General features: G+C 38.4%; 1 protein-coding gene and 2 pseudogenes across 1 annotated transcript in view; 1 reads left to right on the forward strand and 2 right to left on the reverse strand.

The window, feature by feature from the left end:
* The first annotated feature begins 529 nt into the window (after window positions 1-529).
* The window catches only part of ANKS1B (ankyrin repeat and sterile alpha motif domain containing 1B), a 1,110,621-nt gene continuing 1,084,125 nt past the window's right edge, over window positions 530-27,025 (forward strand). Inside the window, exon 1 of the mRNA XM_064590752.1 lies at window positions 530-730. Within this exon, the coding sequence (XP_064446822.1) occupies window positions 597-730 (134 nt within the window). The 5' untranslated portion in view covers window positions 530-596. The remainder of the gene's footprint in view (window positions 731-27,025) is intronic.
* Window positions 2,350-2,459, reverse strand: LOC123845185 (U2 spliceosomal RNA; annotated as a pseudogene).
* On the reverse strand, window positions 10,502-11,090 carry LOC123843397 (large ribosomal subunit protein eL6-like; annotated as a pseudogene).

The following is a 27,025-nucleotide window of genomic DNA, read 5'->3' on the forward strand; positions in this document are numbered from 1 at the left end:
GCACGCGCCCGCCGCGGCTCGCCCGCACCGCCCTGCCTCGGCGTGGACCAGGGCCACCAGAGCCGCCGCCGCCGCCGCGCTACTCTCCGTCGCGGGCCGCGGACGCCGCCGCCTGACCGCCGAGCCCGCCGGGCGCGGAAGCTCAAGAGAGCCGGACCCGGGCACGAGGGTGCGCGGGCCGCCGCCGCCGCGGTTGTTCGTTGCGCCGCGGCTCCGGCGAGGACTGCCTCCGCCTCCTCTTCCTGCGACTTCCTTAGTCCTCAGCATCCTCCTCGCTCTCTTTAAAAAGCACCCCCTCACGCCCCACCCGCGGGACGAGGCCTCAGGAATTCAGGGGAGTGGCTGTGGGGGCGCATCGCGGCTCCCCACTCGGCCAGCCCCTCTTCCTAGACATGGTCTGATCCCCATTGTAAAAGCTGCGCCCTGAAGAGGAGAGTGGTGTTCCCGGCTTGGGGCTGCAGGGATCTCTTCGTGCTGAAGCTCTTGCATTATTTTAGGGTGGGGCGGGGAGGGCCCTGGATTTTGGGGAGTGGGGGTGGGCGGGGAGGAGGACCGGGGGGGCGGGGGAAGGACTCTGAGGGAGCCGGTGAAAGACTATGGGGAAGGACCAGGAGCTGCTGGAAGCTGCCCGCACTGGAAATGTGGCTCTGGTGGAGAAACTCCTGTCTGGCAGGAAAGGAGGGATCCTGGGCGGTGGATCTGGACCCTTGCCCCTGTCTAATCTGCTAAGGTAAGGACGGGAACCAGCTCTGGGATTGCATACCTCGTTTTGCATTGTGATAGATCCATTCTCCTCCTCATGGTTATTGCACCTGGTGGCTGCCAGCGATTCATTCTTAAATTAGGCAGGAAAACACTGTGTGTGTGGAGAGGAGGCATGAGGCTCCCAGTCAGATTGATGCCTTAGATTCTTTGAGTAATTTGAAAATAGCCTTCCATCAATGCGTCAGTAGCTACTTTTTCTGAGCTGTGGTGCAGAACTTGTACATGTACTGGGGTTGCTGGAAGAAAATCGGTGTTCCACTCGCTTTTCACCAGTATTTATAATGTATTTTCAGTGTCGAACCCAGCTTTTTTTGTCTATTTGAATGAAATTGGTAGAGAAGCTATTGCGTGCATGCAGTTACCCTGCAAAAAGCAACAGCCTTTGGGTGCTGCTACCTTCTCTTGCAGAAGGCATTTGCTGTGCTGTGGGTTATGATCCCACAAATTGAAGTGAGCGAACCTTCTGATGAGAGGTCACCAGTACAGGGTGTGTGTAAAACTTGATGAGACAGGTGAGGCAGTACTTCCAGTTACCTGGACATAGAGTGAAACTTGGTTAGTAGGATGACGGATGTCAGGTCGGGATTGGGATAGTGTATATGGAATGTAGTAGAGGCCTTTTAATATGAAGATGTTGCGGGTGAGACTAATATTGCTTGGAGACTCTGAGATGACATTTAAAAAAATGTCAAGGTCTTTATTCAGCAGGCAGTACCTTAGAAATAGCTGGGTTGATTTGCATATTTGAAAAACTATGAACTTAAAAGTTGAATTGATGGACAAATTAAATAAGTTAAGAGGGAAGAAGCCTGAAGAATATTCACTAGGTAAAATGCAAGGAAAGCTCTTTAGTTCATAAAATTATGGCCATTCACTTTGCCCTGGATATTTTTGGAAGCATCAGTTATTAATATCTTCACCCTAAAATATCTCTTAAGCAACCCAACTGTACTTGTAAAAATTTTAAAAAAATCCAAGTGATTTTCTTGGCTTTTAAAAACTCTTTGGTTTTAACAAGTTTAATACAGACTGCTGGATGATAACATTGTGTCCTTTACTCAGGTTCTTATATGTTATAGTGGTCAGGCGGTACAGTTAATTACAATACTGGCTAATAAGGAAAATGAAAACATCTGTATTAGAGTGAAATGAATTTAGTTGGCAAATAGTTGATGGGATTTTAAAAAGCTCCATATGTGATCATCTATACTTGTTAATAGTGACATTTTATTGGAATGATAGTTCAGATCAATGAATTATGGGACTTTTTTTTGTTGATCTTAGAAGTGATGACTTGTGTGTACTCTCTTGTTAAGTAATTTTCACTTTAAAATGCAAATAGTGTGGACATATTTCAGATTATAGCTCTAATAATTGCCAATTTATATAAAAGCCGTTTATCTGGTTATGGCTTTAAAGTTGCAGATAAAATAAATATGTTTACTAGTTGATTGAATTAGTTATAAGAATGATTATGGCCAGAAACATATATTCTGAAAGAGGTTTCTAAGTAATCAGTTCTTTTGGAAAAACACTAAGGAATTCTTTGAGAACAGTGAGAACTTCAGTAAATTTTATTGAGATAAATGGTATTTTAAAAAGCCTATCTTTTTGATAGAAGTTAAGGTAAACATCTTTTAAACTGATAAGAACAGATGCTACACTTGATTTTAGCCAAAAGGCCGAGAAGCGATGGGGTAAACATCGTTTAAACACTTTCTCAGTTGTGCCATTTAAAAAAAGAATAGATGGCAAATTTTAGGAATTAAATAAGATAAAATTTCAAAATTGTAACCCACAACATACTTCTTGAATAAGAGGTTTTCCCTTTTGCTGTTTTTTCCAGAGGTAAGAGTGGTAGCTCTAAAACAGAAATGTGCCTAGAGAACAAAACTAAAAAACATGGGTTCATTGGAGTAGTTTGAAGTTGTAAAAGTCAAAATCAAAACCAGTAACCTTTAAACTTGAATCTGTCTCATACTGAATAAACAACTAAAGCAATGTCTTTGAAGAAAATGAGGGTTGAAATTGTATTCTTTGGGTGATCCTTTGCATAAATTGAAATTCCTAAGAAGGCACATTTAATTTAGTTGTTACTTTTTTCACAAATGATTGTCATCAGAAATTTATTTACAGAATGATGGAAATGTGACCTCTTCCTCTTCAAACATAATGATACTTGGGCATTTTTAAATACTTCGGAATGAATTACAGAATAGATTTGCCACTGCCTCCTCCCTGCCTTTATTACTTGTGTTGTGTAATAATCGTGTCAGATCCTGTGCTATTATGTATATCATCTCATTCAATTCTTATATCAGCTTTAACTGGCTGAGCCTCATTTCACGGGACTGAAGAGTTAGGAAGATTAAGGATTTGCCCAAGGTCACTTAATTAGTAATGGCAAAGATCTGAAGTTATGTGATTTAAATTTGCTTTTCCACATCTTGAGTCTTATTCATTGAATCTGTTTGATTCATGAAAATTTAAGATACTGGCTTAGCCTCTTTTTTTGCTATGAATAATTTGACTTAAAAATCCTTAATTGTTTTCCTAATTACAACAACAATAAACATCTCATGACAGCCTTTTGAGGGATCACTAGATAAGAACTTTTCTGAAGATGCTTTTGATGACATAATTGCCTACTAAGTGAGCAGTAGCTACCTGATGGGGAATCAGGTATGCTTGGGTGACACTGCATTTTCAGCAACAGTAAGAATGACCTTCAATAAATATAAAAACCTAAGCCTCACTGTCCTGTTCTATAAAATGGGAATAATAATAGTACCTATTATATAGTTGTAAGAATTAAGTGAAATAGAAATGAAAGCAAAGCATTTAGCACATTGGTGTTTATCATTAGTGTTATTATTTCTCCTGCAGCTTTAAAGCACTTGACTCTATTTCTTAAGATCTTGATTACTGAAGATTTGTTTCATATTGGACATGGAGTAAATTTCTTTAGTAGAATTTCCATTAGAATTACAGAATGTGCAAATAAAATGGGGCCTTTTATTCAACTTCTGACCTAGAGGAATTACCTGTAACACCCTTTACCAGTTAGTTATTTTAGCCTTGTAAAATCCTTAAATGACTAGATCCATTCCATTTTTTTGGACAGCTCTAATTATTAAAAAAGTTATCCTTATATCGAGTTGAAATCCTCCTCCCTGTAATTTCCAGCAGTTGGTACTAGTTGGCAATGGAGTGTAGGTGAAGTTAGATTTTCATGCTTTTCACTATTCTCTTTTTACTTCTTTGCATATTCTCAAATTCTGCAATGACTCTCGTAAAGGTGGTGAGCAGAAATGAACAAAATGCACCAAATATCAGTTGACCAGAGTAAATATACTGGGACTTGATATACTGTTGAATTAAAAAAAAAACAACAAAAAAACGGGTTACAAAATAGCATTTGTAGCATGATCCTTTTTTTTTTTTTTAAAGAAAAAATAAGTGTGTGTGAAAATTTATAATGTGCATTAAGAAGTCCGGAATGATAAACACCGAAATGTAAAAAGTAGTATTCATCTTTGAGTGGTAGAATTGTGGGTGATCTTTATTTTATTTTTGCTATCTACATTTTTCAGTATTCTAAAATGAAGATGTATTATGTAATCAAAATACCAGCTATTTAAAACATCATACAATGAAATTATTATCTTTTTATTATTGATTTAAGACATACCTTAATACAGGCCAGTTTTACTGAGGTATATAATGACATTGGCTCACACTGAGCAGATACTTAAAACTTCCAAGTATTTTTTTCAGTGACTTGTGAAGCAGTGGTTTCCCTATCATTCTTGTAAAAGTGTTGATTGAACTTAAGTTAGTCCTATTACATTATATCTTCCTTGTTTTAGCCTATATTTATAATCTATTTAGATCTTTTTGATTCTTGAGTTTATCTTCCAGCATATTAACTTTTCTTCTCTGCATCATCTGTAGATTTAATGAGCATGTTTTCTATAATTGGAATTCAACACATGATGATATAATCCCTAAAGAACCTTTCTTTAGCTTACTGTAAATTTAAAAGCAGCAAACTTTACACATGGTATTTCTACCAGCATTGAAGCCACTTAATAGAACTCTCATTCAGCTACTTCTAATATGCCTATGAGAATATTATGAGGTATTTTATCCATTGCCCTTCTGAATTCATGCTGTGTCCTGTTTATGGCATTCCTTTGATCTATTTCTAGTAGTAACTCTATAAATTCCACCCAAATCAGGCTACTTTATTATAGCTTGTTTACAGCTATATGAACTGTTGATGATGCCTAGTACTGATGCAAATTCCTTCTTCCCCCTTGAACCTAATTCTTCTGGGTCTGAATACTTACATTCATTTAAAATGTCTGTTATGATCTCTGCCTTTTTGAAATTTCAGTAATCTCCCAACATCATTTGTTTATATTTTTTGGTTTGAAAATGATTCTCACTAGAGATGATAGAAGCAAAATAGAAGTTGGGAAGAATCAAATTCTTGGCATTGTTAGATGTCACAGGAAATTCTCTTATGGTCTGTCAGAGCCTAAGGTTACATTATCTGTTATAGAAGTGAACTTTTTATACTTATCTTTTTCAAACTTCATTGAAAGGGACATTAACATTTTCCCAGGTAAATGCTTTTTGTGTTTGTCTTCAGTTATACCTCTCTCTCATCCACCCCTTTTGTCTTTAACGAAATCTGAGCTCCTTAGAGCTCACCAGAGTACTCGAATTACCTCCTTCCTTTTCTCGCTCCACACTGTATGTGAAGTTTCATTTTATTTAACATCTTTCATGAGACAGCTGCAAACCTTTTCAAGTGTCTTCCTTTGACATAACTACCTTTTAATCTAAACAAAAGTAATTCCTATTTAGAATGTATATTGAATCATTTCTTTCTTAGTGAGTCTAGATTAAGAATTATTTGTATTTTAATAAAGCAATAAAAAGTTTTATGTCTCAAATTTACTTTTCTTCATGACTCAAAGGATCACAGGTAAAGCATATTTAGTAAACTTTTGTTGAACATAAAGAATCCAGTTCTTAAGACCCCCACGTGAAAAAGTAGATTTGTAAGAAGTAGGGGAAAATAGTTTCTAGTCACCAAAGACATATAAACCAGAGAGTTTACAAATTTTTCAGATTTAGGATTCAGTTCATGAAGTTTTTGGTGATGGGTACAAGGAGATAAGAGGCACCTCGGAAGTGTAATTTTCACAACTATTTGGGTAATTGTGGTTATTGGGGCTCTGATAAGGTACTCACTTTCAGGGAAACTGCATTGGTTAAATGGAATAAATCACAAATAGAGCATTTAAACTGTAATGAAAATGTTATATCTATAAAAATAGTCAAGTTGCAAGTGGGTTATCTATTTTAGCTAGTAATGATGTTTGAAGCGGTGATTGCACCATTATGTTCAGGGAGCTGTGTCTGCCAGAGTGAACAGTGCCAGCTGCATGATGGGGAGTGAAGAGAGGAGAGGGAATTTTGTTATTGACCTCTTTCTCTACTAAGCTAGCTTTTCAGCTCCCTCTTCAAAACAGGGAGACTGATATGTAGTAGGGAATTAGGACAACCAGCCAGTGACTGTTACTCACTCTGTCCATTCCTACATTACCTAATTCCTAGTGTAGCTCAGTGGTTTCTTACAGTTGATGGAAGGGTGGAACAGATCTTCACTGACATTAATGCAGAAGCTTGCAATATTCAGCATTGCCCCTATTGACTTTAGCAGTTTAACCTCTCAGGTGACAGTAAACACAATTTGATTTGTTCAGTTGTATACTAAAATGATTTAATTATGTATTTGATGTAATTCTGGAAAATTCTTTTGAGGAGCCTATTACAGAACATTCATCCTGAGTATTTAACTGGAAATGGAAGCTGACTATAATTCAAATCAAGGGTTAGAAAAAACTAATTTAGCCTACAGAACCTGAAGTTATTTAACATTTAATGCATTTTAGTGTGTCTTTGGTTCCATTTTGAACATATTGCAGCATAGTTTTAGTTAATTAAAATATGATGAGTTTTGATTCATCATAGAATATTTTATATTTTAAAAAGCAGGAATTTACACAAAAGACTCATCTTTGTTCCATTTCTTTCTCATGTATGTGATGATATGGTCAGGTACACCATATGGCAGGCAGAGGCACAATGCCCGTTGAAAACTCAGTGAATTTTCCTGTGTAACACAGATCTAGGAATTTTTCTTAGAGTCCAGTTTTCTTCCTTTGCATCTGTAGGACGGGAAGTGAATTCTGTGTTTGTGTTAAACCTGGGTACGGCATGAAATTGTGTGAGTTTTGAGTGTGGATCAGAATATATGGTCAGAGGATAAATTTTGTTTTTGTCAGTCTCTTCTGCAGTCTCCAAAGAGTGTTCATCTCTGAATCTGTTTCTTAGAGATAGTGCTTCCTTATTTAACAGTGTGTCTTCATGAATTTGTCTGTAAAAATGGAACTTTGATTCAGTTGTGTTGTAGAGTTATTTGGCTTCTACTGTCTTGTGAGAGCAGCTTTATTTAAAGTGGTTAATTACTTCTAGTTAAGTGAACTGAGACAGTTGGCCTAGACTTGTCACCATGCTTTGATCAAATTGAATCAAATCTTGACTGATAGATGTGGGCATAAACAGCCAACCTAATTTCTTGCAGCCTGCTTGGTATTTCTGTTCCCCATACCACATTCCCTTTAACCCTTCCTACCCAGATCTCTTTTTCTTCAAAGAAAGCCTCTTCTCCATTTTAATTGCTACAAGTCAGCCTGGTTCTAGTTTTTGTGCCAGTTGTCCCTTTCCTAACGGGAAACCGATTTTATGTGAGGAGTAGAATTGGGAAGGGCTGTGTAGTGAGACATAGATTATTATTATCATTAGCCATCAGGGAAATTCACATCAAAACTATACTGAGGTACCACCTTACACCAGTTAGAATGGCAAAAATTGACAAGGCAAGAAACAACAAATGTTGGAGAGGTTGTGGGGAAAGGGGAACTCTCTTACACTGTTGGTGGGAATGCAAATTGGTACAGCCACTTTGGAAAACTGTGGAGGTGCCTCAAAAATTTAAAAATAGAGCTACCCTATGACCCAGAATTGCACTCCTGGGTATTTGCCCCAAAGACACAGATGTAGTGAAAAGAAGGGCCATATGCACCCCAATGTTCATAGCAGCAATGTCCGCAATAGCCAAACTGTGGAAAGAGCCGAGATGCCCTTCAACAGATGAATGGATAAAGAAGATGTGGTCCACATATACAATGGAATATTACTCAGCCATCAGAAAGGATGAATACCCAACTTTTACATCAACATGGATGGGCCTGAAGGAGATTATGCTAAGTGAAATAAGTCAAGCAGAGAAAGTCAATTATCATATGGTTTCACTTATTTGTGGAACATAAGGAATAGCATGGAGGACATTAGCAGAAGGAAGGAAAAAATGAAGGCGGAGAAATCGGAGGGAGAGATGAACCATGGGAGACTATAGACTCTGAGAAACAAACTGAGGGTTTTAGAGGGGAGGGCGGGGGGGGGATGGGTTTGCCTGGTGATGGGTATTAAAGAGGGCACGTACTGCATGGAGCACTGGGTATTATACACAAACAATGAATCATGGATCACTACATCAAAATCTAATGATGTATGGTGACTAACATAATAAAATAAAATTTTAAAAAAAAGGAACAAATATTGGACCTTTAAAATGAAAGAGTTTACAGAGTTTGCATTCCTCATGTCTAATTTCTTGCCTACCTCAGTGTTAATTTCTCCTCTAACTTCATGGATCAGTGCTTTTATAACTTACCTAACTTTACCCTACCTCCAAATACTACTATTTGTGGGAGTTGAAGTGTGATTGATTGGGAGAGGCTTTTAGGAAGAGGAAATTCTTTTAGTATTTTCACTTAAAGAGCAAACAAAACTTTAGGCCCAAATAGTAATGCTTTAGAGCTCTTGTTAGCAGAGCTGATGGAGTGAATTTTGCCAGATTTGCAAGAGGGGTTGGTTAAAGGTAGTCATTTATTTTTACTTCTTATGAGGCTGACGCTGTCAAAAGAGAAAGGGATTTGACTGGAGACATGAGAAATGGGATGGCATAGGGCTGGTGCTGGAAAAGCCTTTTCTTTTTGCTATTTATTTCATCCTTAGAACTTTTTATTGATATCTAGTATAGTAACACACCCGTCTTAGATATCAGCTTGTGGTATGTTGTTTGCCTATTCCAGAAGTTATTCCTTAGATGTACGTATTTATTATACAATCACAGATGACAAGTATATGGAATAGAATAGCTTTGACATCTAATGCAGTTTGAGATTTAAATTCTTTTAAATGCATTTTCTTGTTATTTAAAACTTCAGTACCTAGGTTATTCCATAAATGTTTTACTGTACAGGAAAGGCATTTGAAGTTATGACCCCAGGATCCCAATTTCATTCTTCCTCATTAAACTTTTCTTTTTTTTCTTTTCTTTTTTTGGCCTAAATTACTATTTAACCACTTTGAGTCCTTGTTTGGTACCTCTAGTTACTAATCTGCATTTAAAATGTTTTATGTACCATATAAATATGCTAAATATAGTATCTTATGTTTTGAATATACTAAAAAACTGCTACATTTACTTACAGAATTATCCCTATTTTGTATAAGTATTTTACTGTTAGTATGGGACATGGGAGTGAGTGGGAGTGTGTTTGGGAGGAGCAGCAGGAATTATGCAGAGGTGTTCTTTGGCACGGTGAATTCTAGCAGTGGGGTACTCTAGGACAGAGTTGCTTCCTGTTTATTTGCTTTGGCTAGTGACCAGAGTGATCTGTCACTCTGAAGTTTGATAGAAGCTTTGAAGACATAATCAGAGAAGGTGAAGAATTATGAAATGGTTAAAGTATTCATATAAGTTTTTCCACTGGTATGTTTTATGCTATATATTTGGGTATATTTAGACCAAGTCTTATTAATCAGTGAACCAGCCACTCTCCAACTAACCCAACAACTCAGTCAGGATTTCATAGGGAACTGACATCCAAGAACAATGATAACAAAGAATGATCTCTCATTATTTTCACAAATATTTCTTGAGTACTTACTTTGTGGATTCTAAAATTGAATGAGATCATCTCTACCTAACCCCAGGTATTTGTAGAATAATGGAACAGGTATGTCAACAAAGAGTTAAAGTACAGTGTGATATTTACTGTAATGGAAGTACCAAATAATGCAACAGGAATGTGAAGAGCAAGAAGTCTTCCTTAATTCTATCTAGGAGGAGTAGTCAAGGGAAACTTCAGAGAAGAGGTGTGTCTTGAATTTTATTGGATGAATGGGAGTTTGCCAGGCTGACCGTTTAAGGGAAGGGCTTTTCCGGAAAAGGAATAATATATTCAATAATAGTATGTGAAAATGTAGGTTATAATTTGGAGTATTATAAGTAGTTTGGTATAGAACATGGATAAGAGGCAAGTCTGGAGATTGAAGGACTTGTGTGCTATCCTAAGGAATTTTAACTTAATCCTGAAGAGCATAGTGATCCATTGACTTTTTTCCCCCCTCTAATTTTTGATATGTTACGTATTCATTTATGATGATAACATGACTCCTTCAAATAATTAGGTAAAAGATGAAAAAAATCACCCCTAATTCTATTGCTAAGACCCATTTGTTCCTATGTATGTTTAGTGTATTTTTTTTTTAATGGATCAGTTATTTAATTATGTTCTTTGTAAGAAATTTAGAACACCAGTTTGTGAGGGTAAACTCCATTTGTGAGAGAAAACAGAGCAGAGGTAGCCCTGAAGCTGAGGAATAGCTTTGATTTTTGGCAGAATTTGAGAGTCCACAACTTTCTGATCAACCTTGCGCTGCTCTGTAATCTCGTATTTCTCTTTCTCGGTGTCGAAGATCTCACCCTCCTGGTGTCTGGGCTTACACAGCTTCTTCTTGAAGTAAGCATCAGTGAGATGTTTGGGGATTTTCACACTGCTGATATCAATTTTGGTAGAAGTAGCAATGACGAATTTCTGGTGTGTTCTACACAGAGGAACTCAATTGAAGGACAGAGGTCCGGTCACAAGTAGCAAGCCACTGCTCAGTTGCTTCAGGAAAACTACCCTCTTGCCTCTGTGGCGCCCAGTGAGGATGACCAAAATGGTCCCGGGAGTGATACTAGCTTGCAGCTTTCTCACATGCTGACTGAAAGTTTTTTTGCCATGGCTCAACAGCTTTCAAGGCACATCTTCAGTAGAGTAATACCTAGGCATTTTTCGAAGTTTAACCACTCGGGTACCACCGTTCTTGTCACCACCAACTGGTTTTTGTGACAGTAGCAAGAACTTTCTCCTTCTTTTTCTTTCTTTCTTTCTTTCTTTCTTTTCTTTTTTTTTTTTTTAAAGATTTTATTTATTTATTTGACAGAGAGAGGCACAGCGAGAGAGGGAACACAAGCAGGGGGAGCGGGAGAGGGAGAGCAGGCTTCCCGCCGAGCAGGGAGCCTGATGTGGGGCTCGATCCCAGGACCCTGGGATCATGACCTGAGCCAAAGGCGGACGCTTAACAACTGAGCCACCCAGGCGGCCCTCTCCTTCTTTTTCTTTTCAACCCTGGATTTAGCTGTCAAATACTTCCTCTTGTACATGGCCTTTCTGGAATACATAGCCGATCGGGAATATCTGCTGATTCCTCTGACAAGGACAGGGTTTCGGCTGCAGTGGGGCTTCCCCTTCTTTGGCGTTTTAGCCTTGGGGTTACCCTTCTTAGCCTTGCCACCGGCATCAGCCTTCTTAGCTTCAGGTTTCTTCTTAGTATCTGGCTTCTCAGCTTTTTCACCTGCCATCTTGCAAGATGGGAAAGAGCTAGTGTAATTGTTATTAGATAAAGCATACATTTTGAATCCTGAATTTTCCACTTAATGGTATATTATAAACTTTTTCAGTGTTATTACAAAGCCTTCATAATCATATTTTTAATGGCATCATTAAAATATCCCATTTAGGTGTGCCTGGGTGGCTCAGTTGGTTAAGTGTCTGCCTTTGGCTTGGGTCATGATCTCAGGGTCCTGGGATCGAGCTCTGCATCAGGCTTCCTACTCAGCGGGGAGTCTGCTTGTTCTCTCCCTTGTCCCTCACCCCTGCTCATGTTCTGTCTCTCTCTGTCTGCTCTCTCAAATAAATAAAATCTTGAAAAATATCCCATTTAATGCAGAATTTTCATAGATCTCCTATATCAGAATCAAGCCTGTGGTTGGTTGTTAAATGTAGGAGTTTCCTGGTCTCACCTTGGACCTACTGGGTTAGAATTTCTGAGTAAAAGTTTTGGGAATATGCATTTCATAAGCTTCCCTAGGTAATTGTTATATGCACTAAAGTGTGAGAACCACTATTCTGGTGTATATTCCTTTACTTAAATATTCTTTTAATGTAGGGCGCCTGGGTGGCTCAGTTGGTTAAGCGACTGCCTTCGACTCAGGTCATGATCCTGGAGTCCCTGGATCGAGTCCTGCATCGGGCTCCCTGCTCGGCAGGGAGTCTGCTTCTCCCTCTCCCACTCCCCCTGCTTGTGTTCCCTCTCTCGCTGTGTCTTTCTCTGTCAAATAAATAAATAAAATCTTTAAAAAAAATATATATTCTTTTAATGTAGATACTTGGATGATGTTTATTGTATTTATTATTATAAGTAGTATAGTAGTATTATGATGAACATTGTCATACAAACAACCTTTTTCAAAAATTATTCTTAGGATATATTTCTAGAAGTGGAATTGCTAGTATTATTAATGTCCCAAATATTATGCCAGTTGCTTTACGTGCTTTATATCCAGTCTTCACAACAGTCCTGAAAGATATTTATTATTAGCCTCATATTTATATATGGGGTAAAAGAGCAGAAAAATTGAATAACTTACCCAAAGTCACAAAGCTAGTCAGTGACAGAATCAAGATTCAATTCAGGTCTTTCTGATCCCTAAATATCTTTTTATTGTGCCATATTGCTTCCTTGTTCCATAGGGATCAATGTTTATCCTGGGTTAAGATATGAAAATACCAATATGTTTTCAGTATGCAAATAGAAAGTACATTTTCTACAAAATTACCTAGTAACATATTTTAGTTCATACCTAATTTTCAATTATTTTTATTTGTGCTCATCATATACTTTCACATTATGGGGCAGTATTTTGTTTACATTTGTTTCTTGATAGCATATGAGTGATAAACTGGATTTAGTGTTAAAATAACTGAAGGTGTTTTAGGATATTTGTCAGTTATCATTTTCGCTTTAAAAGAGGGTAGAACTGTTTTATCCAAAATTTCTTGGGTGCATAATGGTATCTAACTTCTGTTGTCTTCATAGGTGGTTTAATAACTTGTCCATGCATGCCAAGTCTCCAGATGGGTGTGATTTATTTCTCCCCATTTCTTCCCTCCCATGAAAAGGCGGAAAATACAGTATTCACCATAGTTTTCATTTAATTTTATGATTCATCTGTTCAAGCTAATAAATCTGAGCTCTTAGTTTTAACTGATTTCATTATTAACTCAAGGATCTTGTCAAATCTAGTGTTAGGCTTTGTAGAAAAACCAGGCAACCAGGCACTTTGTCCTTAGGACCTTCTCAACCCTTGTTTTTGTTCTCCTTTGTCTCTTTGCTAAGCCCTTTTGTTCCTTTCTTGTTCTGAGACATTCTTTGTCCTTTTTTTTACCTGAAACCCAGAATTCTCATTCAGTTTTATCCTGTACAAATAAAAAGTTTTCTAAATTGCATCTTATTCCCTCATGCCATAGGTCTCCATTTTCAGGAACAGTAAATGGCATGGTAGAAAGAAGCAACAGAATGTAATGGAAGAAGTCAGAGTCTTGAGTTTGAATGAAAACTCTGCCATTGAATGGACATTTGGCCCAGGGCAAGTTATTTAACTTCTTTGGACCTCAGTCTCCTGATTTAGAAGTGAGGATGATATCTATCTTGTAGAGTTGTAAGGATTAAAGAAAATTTATATAAAATATCTAGCACATGGCTTATGACGTAGGAGGGACTCCAAATGTGTGCTTTTGTTGTTATTAGTGAGGTATTATGGCTGTGCAAGGAATACTTGTATAAATTTCATGAGTATCTTTATTTGATGTAAACTGTGGGATATTTGCATTTTAATAGGTAACTTCTTTAGGTATATTGTCTTAAGTTAAATCTTTAATGGTGTAGGCAACAAGACAGGCCACTGGGGGTGATATATTTGCTTCCTCTGATCCCAGATAGTGATTACTTTTTTCTGCCTACTTTTAGGAGTAGTACTGGTCACCAGATATTTAGCATTAGTTTGTTATCTTCTACATTTCTCACAGAGCTAATTTGAGCAGAAAGAGATTGTGTTCTGCCAGAGTTGTGCATGCTGTGCTATAATCCATAAGGTTAATGGTTTCCTAATAAGCTTATCATTGATATTTTCTTTATCTTGCTTTTTTTTTTTTTTAAAGATTTTATTTATTTGACAGAGAGAGACACAGCGAAAGAGGGAACACAAGCAGGGGGAGTGGGAGAGAGAGAAGCAGGCTTCCTGCTGAGCAGGGAACCCTCTAAAACCCTCAGTTTGTTTCTTAGAGTCCACAGTCTCCCATGGTTCGTCTCTCCCTCTGATCCCCCCCCCTTCGTTTTTCCCTTCCTACTATCTTCTTTTTTTTTAACATATAATGTATTATTTGTTTCAGAGGTACAGGTCTGTGATTCATCAGTCTTACACAATTCACGGCACTCACCATACCACATACCCTCCCCAATGTCTATCACCCAGCCACCTTATCCCTCCCACCCCCCACCACTCCAGCAACCCTGTTTGTTTCTTGAGATTAAGAATTTCTCATATCAGTGAGATCATATGATACTTGTCTTTCTCTGACTTATTTCGCTTAGCATAATACCCTCTAGTTCCATCCACGTCGTTGCAAATGGCAAGATTTCGTGTTTTTTGATGGCTGCATAATATTCCATTGTATATATATATATATTGTGTGTGTGTATATATATATATATATATAATATATATATATACATCTCCTATACACATCTTTATCCATTCATCTGTTGACGGACATCTTGGCTCTTTCCATAGTTTGGCTGTTGTGGACATTGCTGCTATAAACATCGGGGTGCACGTACCCTTTCGGATCACTATATTTGTATTGTTGGGGTAAATACCCAGTAGTGCAATTACTGTGTCATAGGGTAGCTCTATCTTCAGCTTTTTGAGGAACGTCCATACTGTTTTCCAGAGTGGCTGCACCAACTTGCATTCCCACCAACAGTGTTAGGAGGGTTCCCCTTTCTCCGCATACTCGAGGTGGCGTGTGATTTTGATTTGTACTGTTGCTTATTATGTTCACTTTAATCACTTGTTTATGATAGTGTCTGTCAGGCTTCTATTTAGATAATTACTTTTCCCCTTTGTAATAACTATTTTTTGGCGAGGTATACCTAATTATCCGAATATCCCATTCTTCATCAAACTTTATGTAAGTATGGACTCCTGGTTTGCTATTTTATTGCATGGGTTTTAATGTATTACTGTCATTGTTAATTTTTGATGCTTAAATTGTCCCAGACTTAGCCAGTTTAAGTCCTTTAAGTCTGGCTTTTCTGAGTCATTCTTTGAGCATTTCCTTGATTTTGGCATCATAAAATGTTCCAGGACTCATCTTTCTCTGCCTCAGTTCTGGATCAGCCATTTCTCTAAGAAGTCAAAGTTCTTTTTATTGGAAAATGGTAAGTAGGTGCTAACATTTGGATATTAAGTATGGTCATTAGTGAAAAAATATATTCATACACAGAAATATATGCATTTATATCTGTATCTACCTATATTTATTGAAAATCATGGGTTTACAATGATGTGTCTAACTCCAGTCCAACTCCACAGGCAGAATTCATTTTGGTTTCTTCCTTCCTGTATTTGTAACTTCTTGCTCCAATAGTGAAAAACTTGACTTCTGTTCTCTTTAGTAAATAGACTTACTTGATAAATTCCCCTGTATACAACCACTCCACCTCTCTACTGCCATACCCTCCCCTGAGTCTGTGTCTTCATTACCCAACTCAGGCTCTGCTACCCACGTTAGCCTGATCTACACTGATACCTTCTTGCCATTTACAGTCTCTGACTGTTTATGCCAGTTCACATCTACAAAGGGATACCCTTTTTATCTTGCTTGGGGTCTAACCCCCTGAACTGGGTCACCCTTGCACGTGGATGCCCTCTTCACCCTGTTTGGACTCTTGACACCCTATGTTCAGATGTTCCTCTCTGCCACCACCACATGGATACCCTTTTCACCCTACTGGGGCTCTAACCCTCTCACATCATGCACCCCTTTATAGGGATGCCCTTTCCAACTTGCTTGGTACTGACACCCCATACTCAGCTGCCCCCAATATGCATATCTCCTTCCTTGGCTTGGGCTCTGTCAGCTTCACTGTAGGCCCCTGCAACCTCCCTCTTCCTTCTGGTATGGATGATTATTTTTTTCTGCTCTTCTTAATAGCTTTAGAGGCTGAATTATTTTTTTATTTTATTTAAAAATTTTTTTAAAACAATTTAAAGATTTTATTTATTTGACAGCGAGAGAGGGAACACAGGCATGGGGAGTGGGAGAGGGAGAAACGGGCTTCCCACAGAGCAGGGAGGCCGATGTGGGGCTCGATCCCAGGACCCTGAGATCATGACCTGAGCTGAATGCAGTCGCTTACCGACTGAGCCACCCAGGCACCCCTATTTTTTTATTTAAAAATTTTTTTTAAAAGATTTTATTTATTTGTCAGAGAGAGTATGCGCATAAGCGGGGGAGCGGCAGGCAGAGGGAGAAGTAGGCTCCCTGCTGAGAAGGGAACCTGATGCGGGACTTGATCCCCGGACCCCAGAATCATGACCTGAGCCGAAGGCAGAAGCTTAACTGACTGAGCCACCCAGGCATCCCTAGAGACTGAATTGTTCAGGAAGAGAAGGGAAATAGGAGGAAGGAAAAGAAGAAAGAGAGTGGAAGAGGAAGGGGAAGAAAAGAGTAACATACTGCTCTTCTTTTTATCTGTGATGATGATGATAATGGTAAAAAATCTCAGCAATAGCTGTTCCCTTGTGTTGGAAGAACATTGGGTTATGGGCAATTAAGAATTCTAGCTAACGTGAAGATTATGACCAAAGCTTGAGTACTGTGTGGCAGTTCTTCTGGACTCTATTTCTTCCTGCATTTTGGAGGAGAGATGATGATAGTTTGATAGGTTGGTCAGCACGTTGCATTTTTTTTTAAATGAGCTTTTTCTTTCATGTATTTTGTTATGGATATGTAGTAGGCCTCCAGATTGAGAGAAAGTCTTTACATATTTTTTGCTCTGTTTAGCTGAAAGTATCATAATTGTCAGCGAAGTGCATTCTCAAGAATTTTTGTAAAATGATGATAATGCAAAAAAAAAGTTATAAAAGCTCAGAGATAAGAACTGTCATTCACTGAGGAAGTTGAGTTTGCAGAATTTGATAAAGATTTCAGCAAGTAGGTTTTTCTTGTTATATGTTATTCCCACTATGATTTTTTTTTAAATTATATATTTGAGAGAGAGAAAGAGAGCACAGAAGGAGAGGGAGAAGCTCCTCAGTAGGGAGCCCGATGCGGGGCTCGATCCCAGGACCCTGAGATCATGACCTAAGCTGAAGACAGACGCGTAACCGACTGAGCCACCCAGGCAGCCCCCCCACTATGATTTTTAAGATGTCATAAAAATATTATGTCAGGAAATTGACCAACTGTATTTTAAAATATGGTAAATCTACATAGGTCTTATAAAAATGCTTATTGTGCCAAATGAACCAGGACAAAAGTAATTCATACTGGGGATTTCCCATACTTTAAATTATCACCAGGAATCCATAATTCCTAGAAGTAAATCTGAGCAAAGAAATTTCCAGGTAGCTCTTTAGTAAGCATTTTATATCACTGAACAGTACCCTCCCTATTTGCAAAAAGTTGGAAAAAAATAGTTTGGGAACATTGCAGAAATAATTCATTGCAGTTATATTCTGTACTTTAAAAGACCATTCGGCTTCTCATGCCAAATTCAGGAAAAAATAAGCAGCTGGCAGTATTATCAGCTGCTGCTCTCCTTTTCTAGGTCTGGGAAGACAAGCTCAATGGAATGATGATCAGAATTTTAGCTTTACTACCCAAGAAGGGAACCAAACAGGCCTGGATTTAAACAACATACTTAGTGTGCAAGATAACGTCTGGGGATCTAAAGAGATCATTGCTTATGGTTTGTTTGTTTGTTTTAACCCTCTTAACCTTTTCTTATTATCAGTAGCACGTCTAACAACGTATGACCTTTTCACAATATTTCTTTTGGTAGCTTGGCTTTTTTTTTTTTTTTCCTAAGGTTTTATTTATTTGAGAGAGAGAGAGAGAGAGAGCGCACCACCAGCATGGGTAGCGGCAGGCAGAGGCAGAAGGAGAAGCAGGCTTCCTGCGGAGCTCAGTCCCAGGACCCTGGGATCATGACCTGAGCCAAAGGCAGACACTTAACCGATTGAGCCACCCAGGCGCCCCTTGGCTTTCTGTTTTAAGGAATCCTTGGGTTTACACTTTGCAGTTTGTGGACTTCATTAGCAGAACAAGGGACCACACAGAGTATCTATTCTGCCTGTTCCTATTCCCTTCAGTCCTTCCAAAACTCTTGAATCTTGAATTGGCAGATACTATTTTCTCAGCAATATAATCCATATATTGTTTCTGTGATAGAAAGGAGTTGAGGAAAGGAGTGGTGGAAGATCCATGTCTGATGTGACGTTTCTCTGAAGTCTTGCTTCCTTGCTCTTTACACTGAAATGGGGGTTTATAGGACTATACATACATACATACGTATATATGTATACGTATGTATGTATGTATTTGTGTGTGTATATATATTTGATCAAGGAAAAGTTGAACTGCCAGGAGTTGGAAAGACCAGGAATCAAGGCAGCAGGGATCAGGGGGACAGGGTCATGTAGCATGTAATAGGAGCTGCTGAATCTCTTTGGGCTTAACCTCATGGTTGGGGGAAAGATGGGGACAAAATCTTAGGAAAGGGCATGCAGAAAAAATTTTATTACCTTGACTATTTTGTGAACTTCTTGAGAGAATACACCCAAACCAGAAATCTGTCTTCAATTTGCCTTTCTAACTTCCTCTCTGTCATGCTTCCGGTACTTCTTTAAAGAACCAGAATACTGGGGGCGCCTGGGTGGCTCAGTCGTTAAGTGTCTGCCTTTGGCTCAGGTCGTGATCCCAGGGTCCTGGGATCGAGCCCCACATTGGGCTCCCTGCTCGGCGGGAAGCCTGCTTCTCCCTCTTCCACTCCCCCTGCTTGTGTTCCCTCTCTCGCTGTGTCTCTCTCTGTCAAATAAATGAATAAAATATTTTTTAAAAAATAAATAAATAAGGCACCTGGGTGGCTCAGTCGTTAAGCGTCTGCCTTCGGCTCAGGTCATGACCCCAGGGTCCTGGGATCGAGCCCCGCCTCGGGCTCCCTGCTCGGCGGGAAGTCTGCTTCTCCCTCTCCCACTCCCCCTGCTTGTGTTCCCTCTCTCGCTGTGCCTCTCTCTGTCAAATAAATAAATAAAATCTTTAAAAAAAAAGAGCCAGAATACTGTGTGATACAATTGGGCACCTTATCCAAGGTGACAGTGGCATTGGTAGCGAGCAATGTTGTAACTGCCAGGGAGTTTCTAAATAGTAAAGCCACTCAAAATGAATGCCTACACTTTTCTTTTCCCTTGTTATTGGCTTTGGGCATTATCCAGACTCCTACTGTTACATTTTAAAAAAAAATATGTATTTATTTTAGATTAGTGAGAAGTCCATATAAAAAACCCTTGGTGACTCTTAGTCGACTGTGGGCCCTGATCTGAATTGAGAACATTAACCTAGGGTTACAAGCTTATACAGATTCAGAAGAAGTCTAAGGTTTTCCTGTTTCCTCTTTAGTTAACATTTCTAGGTTCCCTCTCTCTTTTCTCTCTGATTTCCTTCCTTAATAGTTCAGCTCTCTCCTTCAGCAACTCAGCTGTGTCACCTCTCACTGGTAAACCATGTAGCCAGAAACTAGAAAATACTCTATGACAAAAGAGGAATAGTAAGGTTAGGAAACATAAAGAAAAGAAGGTTAAGAGAAAGAGACCTGGTTTGACCATGGTTTTCTCAAGGCAATTTAAGTGGATGATTCAGGTAAAATACTTATGAGGCCAGATATCTGTATTGGAAATGTATATGGGAACTTTAACCTAGATAAATGGTCACAGACTAGAAAATAAAGGTGACACTTACCCTAGGGATTCAAGGGGCTCTACCTTTGGCTTTCAGAGCTTATTACCTTGGATGGGCTTGTGCTTTTAATCTATGTCTTAGAAGCATTATTTCCAAACATCCATAAATGTGAATCTTAATTCTTTACATTCCACATTTATATACCACACAATTTGCTAATATTTCAAGAGTTTCCTGTTCTTTTTGCAAATAAAGTGCTCATTTTGGCTGTTTTCCAAATATGACAGTTGGTGGACATGCTTCAGTAGAGAAAAGGAAATTTTCCCTGCTTATCTACTCTCTCCTGTCTGCCCAAGATAGTGTGTCTGTCAATTGTGACCTGATTTTGAAATATTTTATTAAATAAAGGGATGCATGATGTTATTTAAAATTTTGGTATGACATTGACTTTTAGTCCTTTATAATAAGCTCTTGACTAAATTCTCTGGTGAGGTTTATTGCTCCTGGGATTTTAGAAATTTCTTAACTCCTTCAGTGAATTTGGACTCTGTTCAGTGTCAAGTATGAGTAATGTTTCCTCAAGAAATTAAACCAGCTTGTTTATTCAGAAGATGAAGCATGCTGTATTTTGTTTTGCCATGAAACCATTATTTTGGAAATATATTAATTTATAGGTAAGGAAAAGGTCTTTATTAATTAGTAGATTGCTTAAAAGTCTAGAGGAATTCTATTTCTTTTAAAAAGCATATTCCTTGGTTTTAAAAATTATTACTCCCAAATATATATCCTAAATCTATATCTCTAATTTAGTCCTCTCTCCTGCACTGCAGTCACGTTTTTGCCAGTGGTTTATTAAGCATCTTCCCCTTGATGGAGTTATGAAACTTGAAATGTTCATTATTTTTACCCATTGGTTTGCTCTGCCACATGTAGGACTCCTTTGTGTTAATGGAGCTACTGTGCACTGTACGTCTGTGCTAGAAACCCTGGAGCCATCCTTGCCTCCTTCCCTTCCCACTTACATCCATTTGGTATCACTGCTTCCAGTATTAGCCCTTCTAACCCATTCATTCCTCTGCCCTTAGAGGAATTATTCTAAAACTTTTTATTCTCTGACTTACAAATCAGTGGCTCTCTAGTACATAAAGAATAAAGTCCAGACACTTTGGAATATCATTTGAAGCCTTTTATGATTTGGCTCCTTCCTACCTGCCTCATTTCCCATCAGTCCCCTGCAGCAGCATCCTCCATCCATACCTGATTCCTATACTTGGAGTTGTCAGCAGGCATCATGGGTTTTCTGCTCTTACTCTCCTTGGAATACATGTCTTTCCCTTGTGTGCTCAGTGAAGCCCTGTTCATATTCCTAGACTCAACTCCAGCATAGTCATCTCTTCTGGGAAGCCTTGCCTGATCTCTGTCTTCTCTGAATCCCTGCACTGGTACATCTCTATTTCTAGCACTTAGAATACTGCATTGTAATTATTTGCATGTTTGCCTTCCCTCTAGACCCTGAGGTCCTTCAGGCCTGAAATCGTGTCTTAGTTGTCTTTTAAAGTGCTAAACAAATGTTACTATTTTATGCCTGAACATATAAGGCATTCCAAAAATTATTTGTTGAATAACAAAATGAGTGAATAACTGGAACAGGGCATGCTATATCTTTTTGGACTGTATCTTTGAGAGGATTTGTTGACTGAGAGGTTTGATTAGTAACCTCAGGGCTGAGAAATATTTAATCATTTGTTAGAGCAACTATTGTTAGGCACTGTGCCTATTGCCATAGCTTATAGGATATTGAGGTGGTTTACAGGACATTGAGATACAGAGAAATTTAGTAACTGGGACAAGTAAGTTACTTGACTAAGTAAGCAGCATAGTTGGATTTGGAATTCAGAATTGCCTGACTTAAAAGCCGATATTCTTTCCTCAGTGCTGGAAAATTATCAGAGTAGGGATTGGGGAAGGCACTTTAAAACAAAGCAAGCAGTTTTTAGGGTAAAGGCCCATTTGGAATCATAACTTTTCTTTTTGCTATAGATTCCAGAAATGTCTGGGAGATATTTCAGGAGAGGCAGTATTAAGTTCATGCTCTTAATAACTTTGAACCTAAATGAAGATGAAGAGATAATGAAGTGGAGGGAGCTAACAAAAATTAAAACGAGGGGAAAGAGTTGTTAGATAATTTTGCTTGATAATATAACTCAAAGGGAATGCTAGTATTCACTGAACATCTAGTGTATGCTGGTCTTATAGGTTTATCATCTCCTCATCAATTCTCACAGCAAACTTAGATCGGTATTATTTTCCCCGTTTGCATGTGGTTAAAGTCCCATGGATACTTTAGATTTAAAAGAGGTTAAATATCTTGCTCAAGGTCATGTAGACAGCACCTCATGGAGCTCAGGTTCAAACCCAGTTCTATATGATTGATTCCATCTCATAAGGAATGAAGATAATCTCCTTTGTACCATCAGATATCTCAGTACAGCTGCACTATGAATCAGTTAATATAACGAATAATAAGGTGTTATACAGAGGAAAAATCAGTTCAATCAGGTGGATCCCTTATGCTGGCGAACTGGTAACTGGTATTTCTATACTTTTGGAGGGAGTATAAGATAGTTATGATGTCTTTTCTTGGGAACTCTTCCTGTTGCCTAAAATTGAGAGAATGTATCAATCAAACACGACAAACTTTAATAATCTGTAAAGCACAAATACTGACCAATTAGATGGATGCTCACTATAAACATCTGGGGAGGCTGCATTGTAGCCTAGTATCAGTCTGGTGGTCTAGATCTGTTTAGAAGCTCCATTATCTGTAAAGCTGAGAAGCAAAGATTTTTTTTTTTTATCATGTATTGTGTTATAGAATTACTGTAGTACCAGATTGATTTGTTATATATGCTAGACTAATTAGCATTTATATAGTGAGAATGACATTTAAGGAAAATAAAAGGAGATGTTGTAGAATAATGAAGGTCTCATTTACATGATATACCTACTGCCTTGTCTAAAACCCCCAAAAAGCTTTACTAGTTTGGTATTTGGTTTCTCATTTATCCATCTGCTTGTTCATTTGCTCATTTATTCACTCTGTATTCTTTTAAGACTGTCATTTCTGTCAATTCTGAGAAAGGATTTTTCTTTTTAAGCTATAGAATAGGGATAATCTGACTGTAATCAGTTTATGTATGAATTATTTATTTACATATCTGACTTCTATACTAAGCTGTAAGCTGTTTAAGGGTGGGTAGGGACCATTTTTTTTTTTTTTTTTAAATCTCTCTGCCCTCCAGTGCCTAACAGAGTACTTCACTATATACTTTGGTGACCGAATTAAAGAACTCAGAATTCAGTCAGCCTAAATGTATGTTCTTTGCAATGCAAGCCCAGGTTATGAGTTTCGTGTATTCTTTCAGTGACCATGTAATGAGCTCTTAAAACCTGTAAATGGCTGTTTTAGAGATACGCAATAGCCCCTAAGGTGACTACAGAAAGAAGAGATTAAATGCTGGGACCCCACAGACAGGAGTTCTTTTAAAGGCTGTTCTGATGTGTAGTGTCACACTATACTGTCACCCTGAGGTGTAGGGAGGAATAGATAGATGATTAAGATTGGTCAGGTTGAGTCGGGGACTAGACTCTGTAGAGGTCAAAATCCAGAAAACAAAGGATTAAAGTCTCCCTATTTTCTTTTCTTTTCTTTTCTTTTCTTTTTTTTAAAGATTTTATTTATTTATTTGACAGAGAGAACAAGTAGGCAGAGAGGCAGGCAGAGGGAGGGGGAGAAGCAGGCTCCCCGCCGAGCAGGAAGCCCGATGCGGGGCTCGATCCCAGGACCCTGGGATCATGACCTGAGCCGAAGGCAGCCGCTTAACCAACTGAGCCACCCAGGTGCCCCAAAGTCTCTCCATTTTCTGTGGTGAGAAACAAACCAGGGAGTTTTGGAACCAGATGGAGGTAACAGTGTCTTAGGTCTCTTAGGTGGATGTCAGGAGGGAATTGAGGATCTGAGGACCAGTGTATCATAGCATTTCTGGGAAAAAAGGCAACATCTCAATGGTCAAGGCAGACAAAGGGCCTGGGAGCACAGTAGGTCAGACACCAGAAGAGAGAGGAAATAGGAAAAGAAATCCTTTAATTAATAAAAATCCAGGCTTTGTTAATTTTTGGTATTTTATCCTGATCACCTGGCATCACCTACCTTACATCTGCTGAGCAGTTCTCTAGCATTGTAGTCACTATGGGGACCTAGCAGGATTCTTCCTGAAACTGGGCAATGAAGAGATGAACATGGAAGCCCAAAAGTTAGGGCCTAGTTGAAAAGAAAGTTGAGAAGAGCCTTCAGAAGAGTTTGATCAAGGAGAGATTGTCACTTTCCTTCTGTATTCCTGCCCAGGTTTCTCTTTTTCTTAAACGAGAAACTGAAAAAACCAAGAAACCTTTTCTTGACTTTACCGTATTCTGCTTGCTCATCTCAGGCTTTTTCCCTTCCTCTTCACCATCAGATAATTTGAGAAAAAGAAGAACCTATGCATACTACTTTACTAAATACTCGTTAACTTTTGCGTTCTTATGCTATTGAAACATCTATCTTAAACTTCATTGTTATCTTCCTGATAACCAAATCATATGGTACCCCCATCCTCATCTTTCCGTGTTTCTCAGCATTTGATATTTTTGACTGTCTTTTCTTTCTTAAAACCTGTTCTTCCTTGACCTCTGTGATTTAGTACCTGCTCACCATCATGGAACAGGGCCCTGTCTTACCCAATGCCATTTTTTTTTTTGCATCCAACACTGTATTGTTTTTTATTTTATTTTATTTTATTTTATTTTATTATTTTATTTTATTATTTTATTTATTTTATTTTATTTTATTTTATTTTATTTTATTTTATTTATGTTAATCACCATACGTTACATCATTAGTGTTTGATGCAGTGTTCCATGATTCACTGTTTGCGTATAACACCCAGTGCTCCATTCAATACGTGCCCTCTTTAATATCCATCACCAGGCTAACCCATTCCCCCACCCCGCTCCCCTTTAGAACCCTGTTTGTTTCTCAGAGTCCGTAGTCTCTCATGGTTCGTCTCCCCCCTCCAATTTCCCCTCCTTCATTTTTCCCTTCCTACTATCTTCTTCTTTTTTTTTAACATATAATGTATTATTTGTTTCAGAGGTACAGGTCTGTGATTCAACAGTCTTACACAATTCACAGCACTCACCATAGCACATACCCTCCCCAATGTCTATCACCCAGCCACCCCATCCCTCCCACCCCCCACCACTTCGGCAACCCTCAGTTTGTTTCCTGAGATTAAGAATTCCTCATACCAGTGAGATCATACGATACATGTCTTTCTCTGATTGGCCCAATGCCATTTTAATTCAGCTGTTGACCAGCCTACCATAAATATGCGTGTGATGCCCAGCCAGGACCAGAAAGAACTGCCTAAACAAACTGAGCCAAGATCAGCAGAGTTGCTTCGCCAACTGGTAGAGTCCAGAACAATTATAAATGGTTACTGTTTGAAGCCACTGAGTTTTAGGATGGTTTGTAATGCATCATTATTGTGGCAGCAGACAACGGATAGAGCACAAGGAAAAGGCCTGAACGGAATTATCAAAGAAATATTGTAAGAGAATTTCCTAGTACTGTAGGATACAAGTCTCTAGACTCAAAAGCCTTCCCAAGTATCCAGCATAATGAATGAGAAAAGACCACAAAGCCACATCATTCTGAAATTTAAGAACATTATGGATTAAAATAAAATTCTAAAAGTTTTGTGGAGGTTGCATAAAACAAAAGAAAAGAAAACACAAAAACAAGTCATACAGAGATGAATGGAAATCAGAATGACATCAAACTTTTAACAGCAGCACTAGATTATAGAAGACAGTGTTGCAATGCTTTCAAAATTAGGAGGAAAATCACTTTCAGCTTATGTTTCTCTGTTTAGACAAACTGTTGATTAGATAGTATAGAATAAAGAAATTCTAAGACTCAGAAGGATTAAAACATTTATGTCTTATGTGTCCTTTCATAAAAAGCTTCTGGAAGATGAACTTGCATAAAACAAGGGAGGAAATCAATAAAGAGAAAGACATAGGATGCAGAAAACAAAGGATTTGTTGCAGGAGGGCAGAGAAAAGGGTTCCTTGAAAATAGCTCTTCACTAGGCTGAGAGAGCACCCAGTCCAGATTGGAGAAAAAGAATGGAGGACTATGGGAAGGATTTGGGAGAATGAAGTGTTTGGTATGTTTGAACATTTGGAAAAAATTGACTGTTGACAAATGTGTTAGACTTGGAAAAAAACAGTAATAGGTAAATGGAAAACTAAGCAAATGAAACAAATGGTAATTATTAACTTCAGAAAGATATTTTTATAACTATAGAAACAATCATATTAGCTGGCTCAGGAATAAAGAATATTTATGTATTCATGATGGTATAAACACTGAGTACTGATTTAAACATATACTGAGAGAACAGCATGTGTAGAGGGGAGTGGGGAGGAAGGCTGATGGTGTAAGAGAGCGAAATTCTCAATTTCTATAATAGGAATTAAAATTACAATATTGGAAATTGAGCAATCAAGAAATATCCATATAAGCTTTATATTTAGATAAGAACAAACTACTAAAAGAGTCCTGTGAGGTATAAGACTAGAGCAAATGGCATATTTTTTCTGTTAAGAACTAGAGAGTAAATATTACAGGTTTTATGGGCCATACGGTTTTTGCTGTTGTAGGGTGAAAGCAGTCATTGACAATTCATGAATGACTGGACATGGCCATGTTCCAATAGAACTTTACAAAAACAGGTGGCGAGTGCTCTCTGGGTTCTGTCCTAGTTTGTGGAGACATGGCTAAATGCAGCAAAAAGTTGGAATCATCAGTAAATACAGGACCTGTTATGGTGCTTCTGTCAGGAAAATGGTGAAGAAAATTGAAATAAACCAACATG

The sequence above is a fragment of the Mirounga angustirostris genome, unplaced genomic scaffold (assembly GCF_029215605.1).
Source record: "Mirounga angustirostris isolate CCGP_5_RB_7025 unplaced genomic scaffold, mMirAng1.0.hap1 SCAF_5, whole genome shotgun sequence".
Taxonomy (NCBI): Eukaryota; Metazoa; Chordata; class Mammalia; order Carnivora; family Phocidae; genus Mirounga; species Mirounga angustirostris.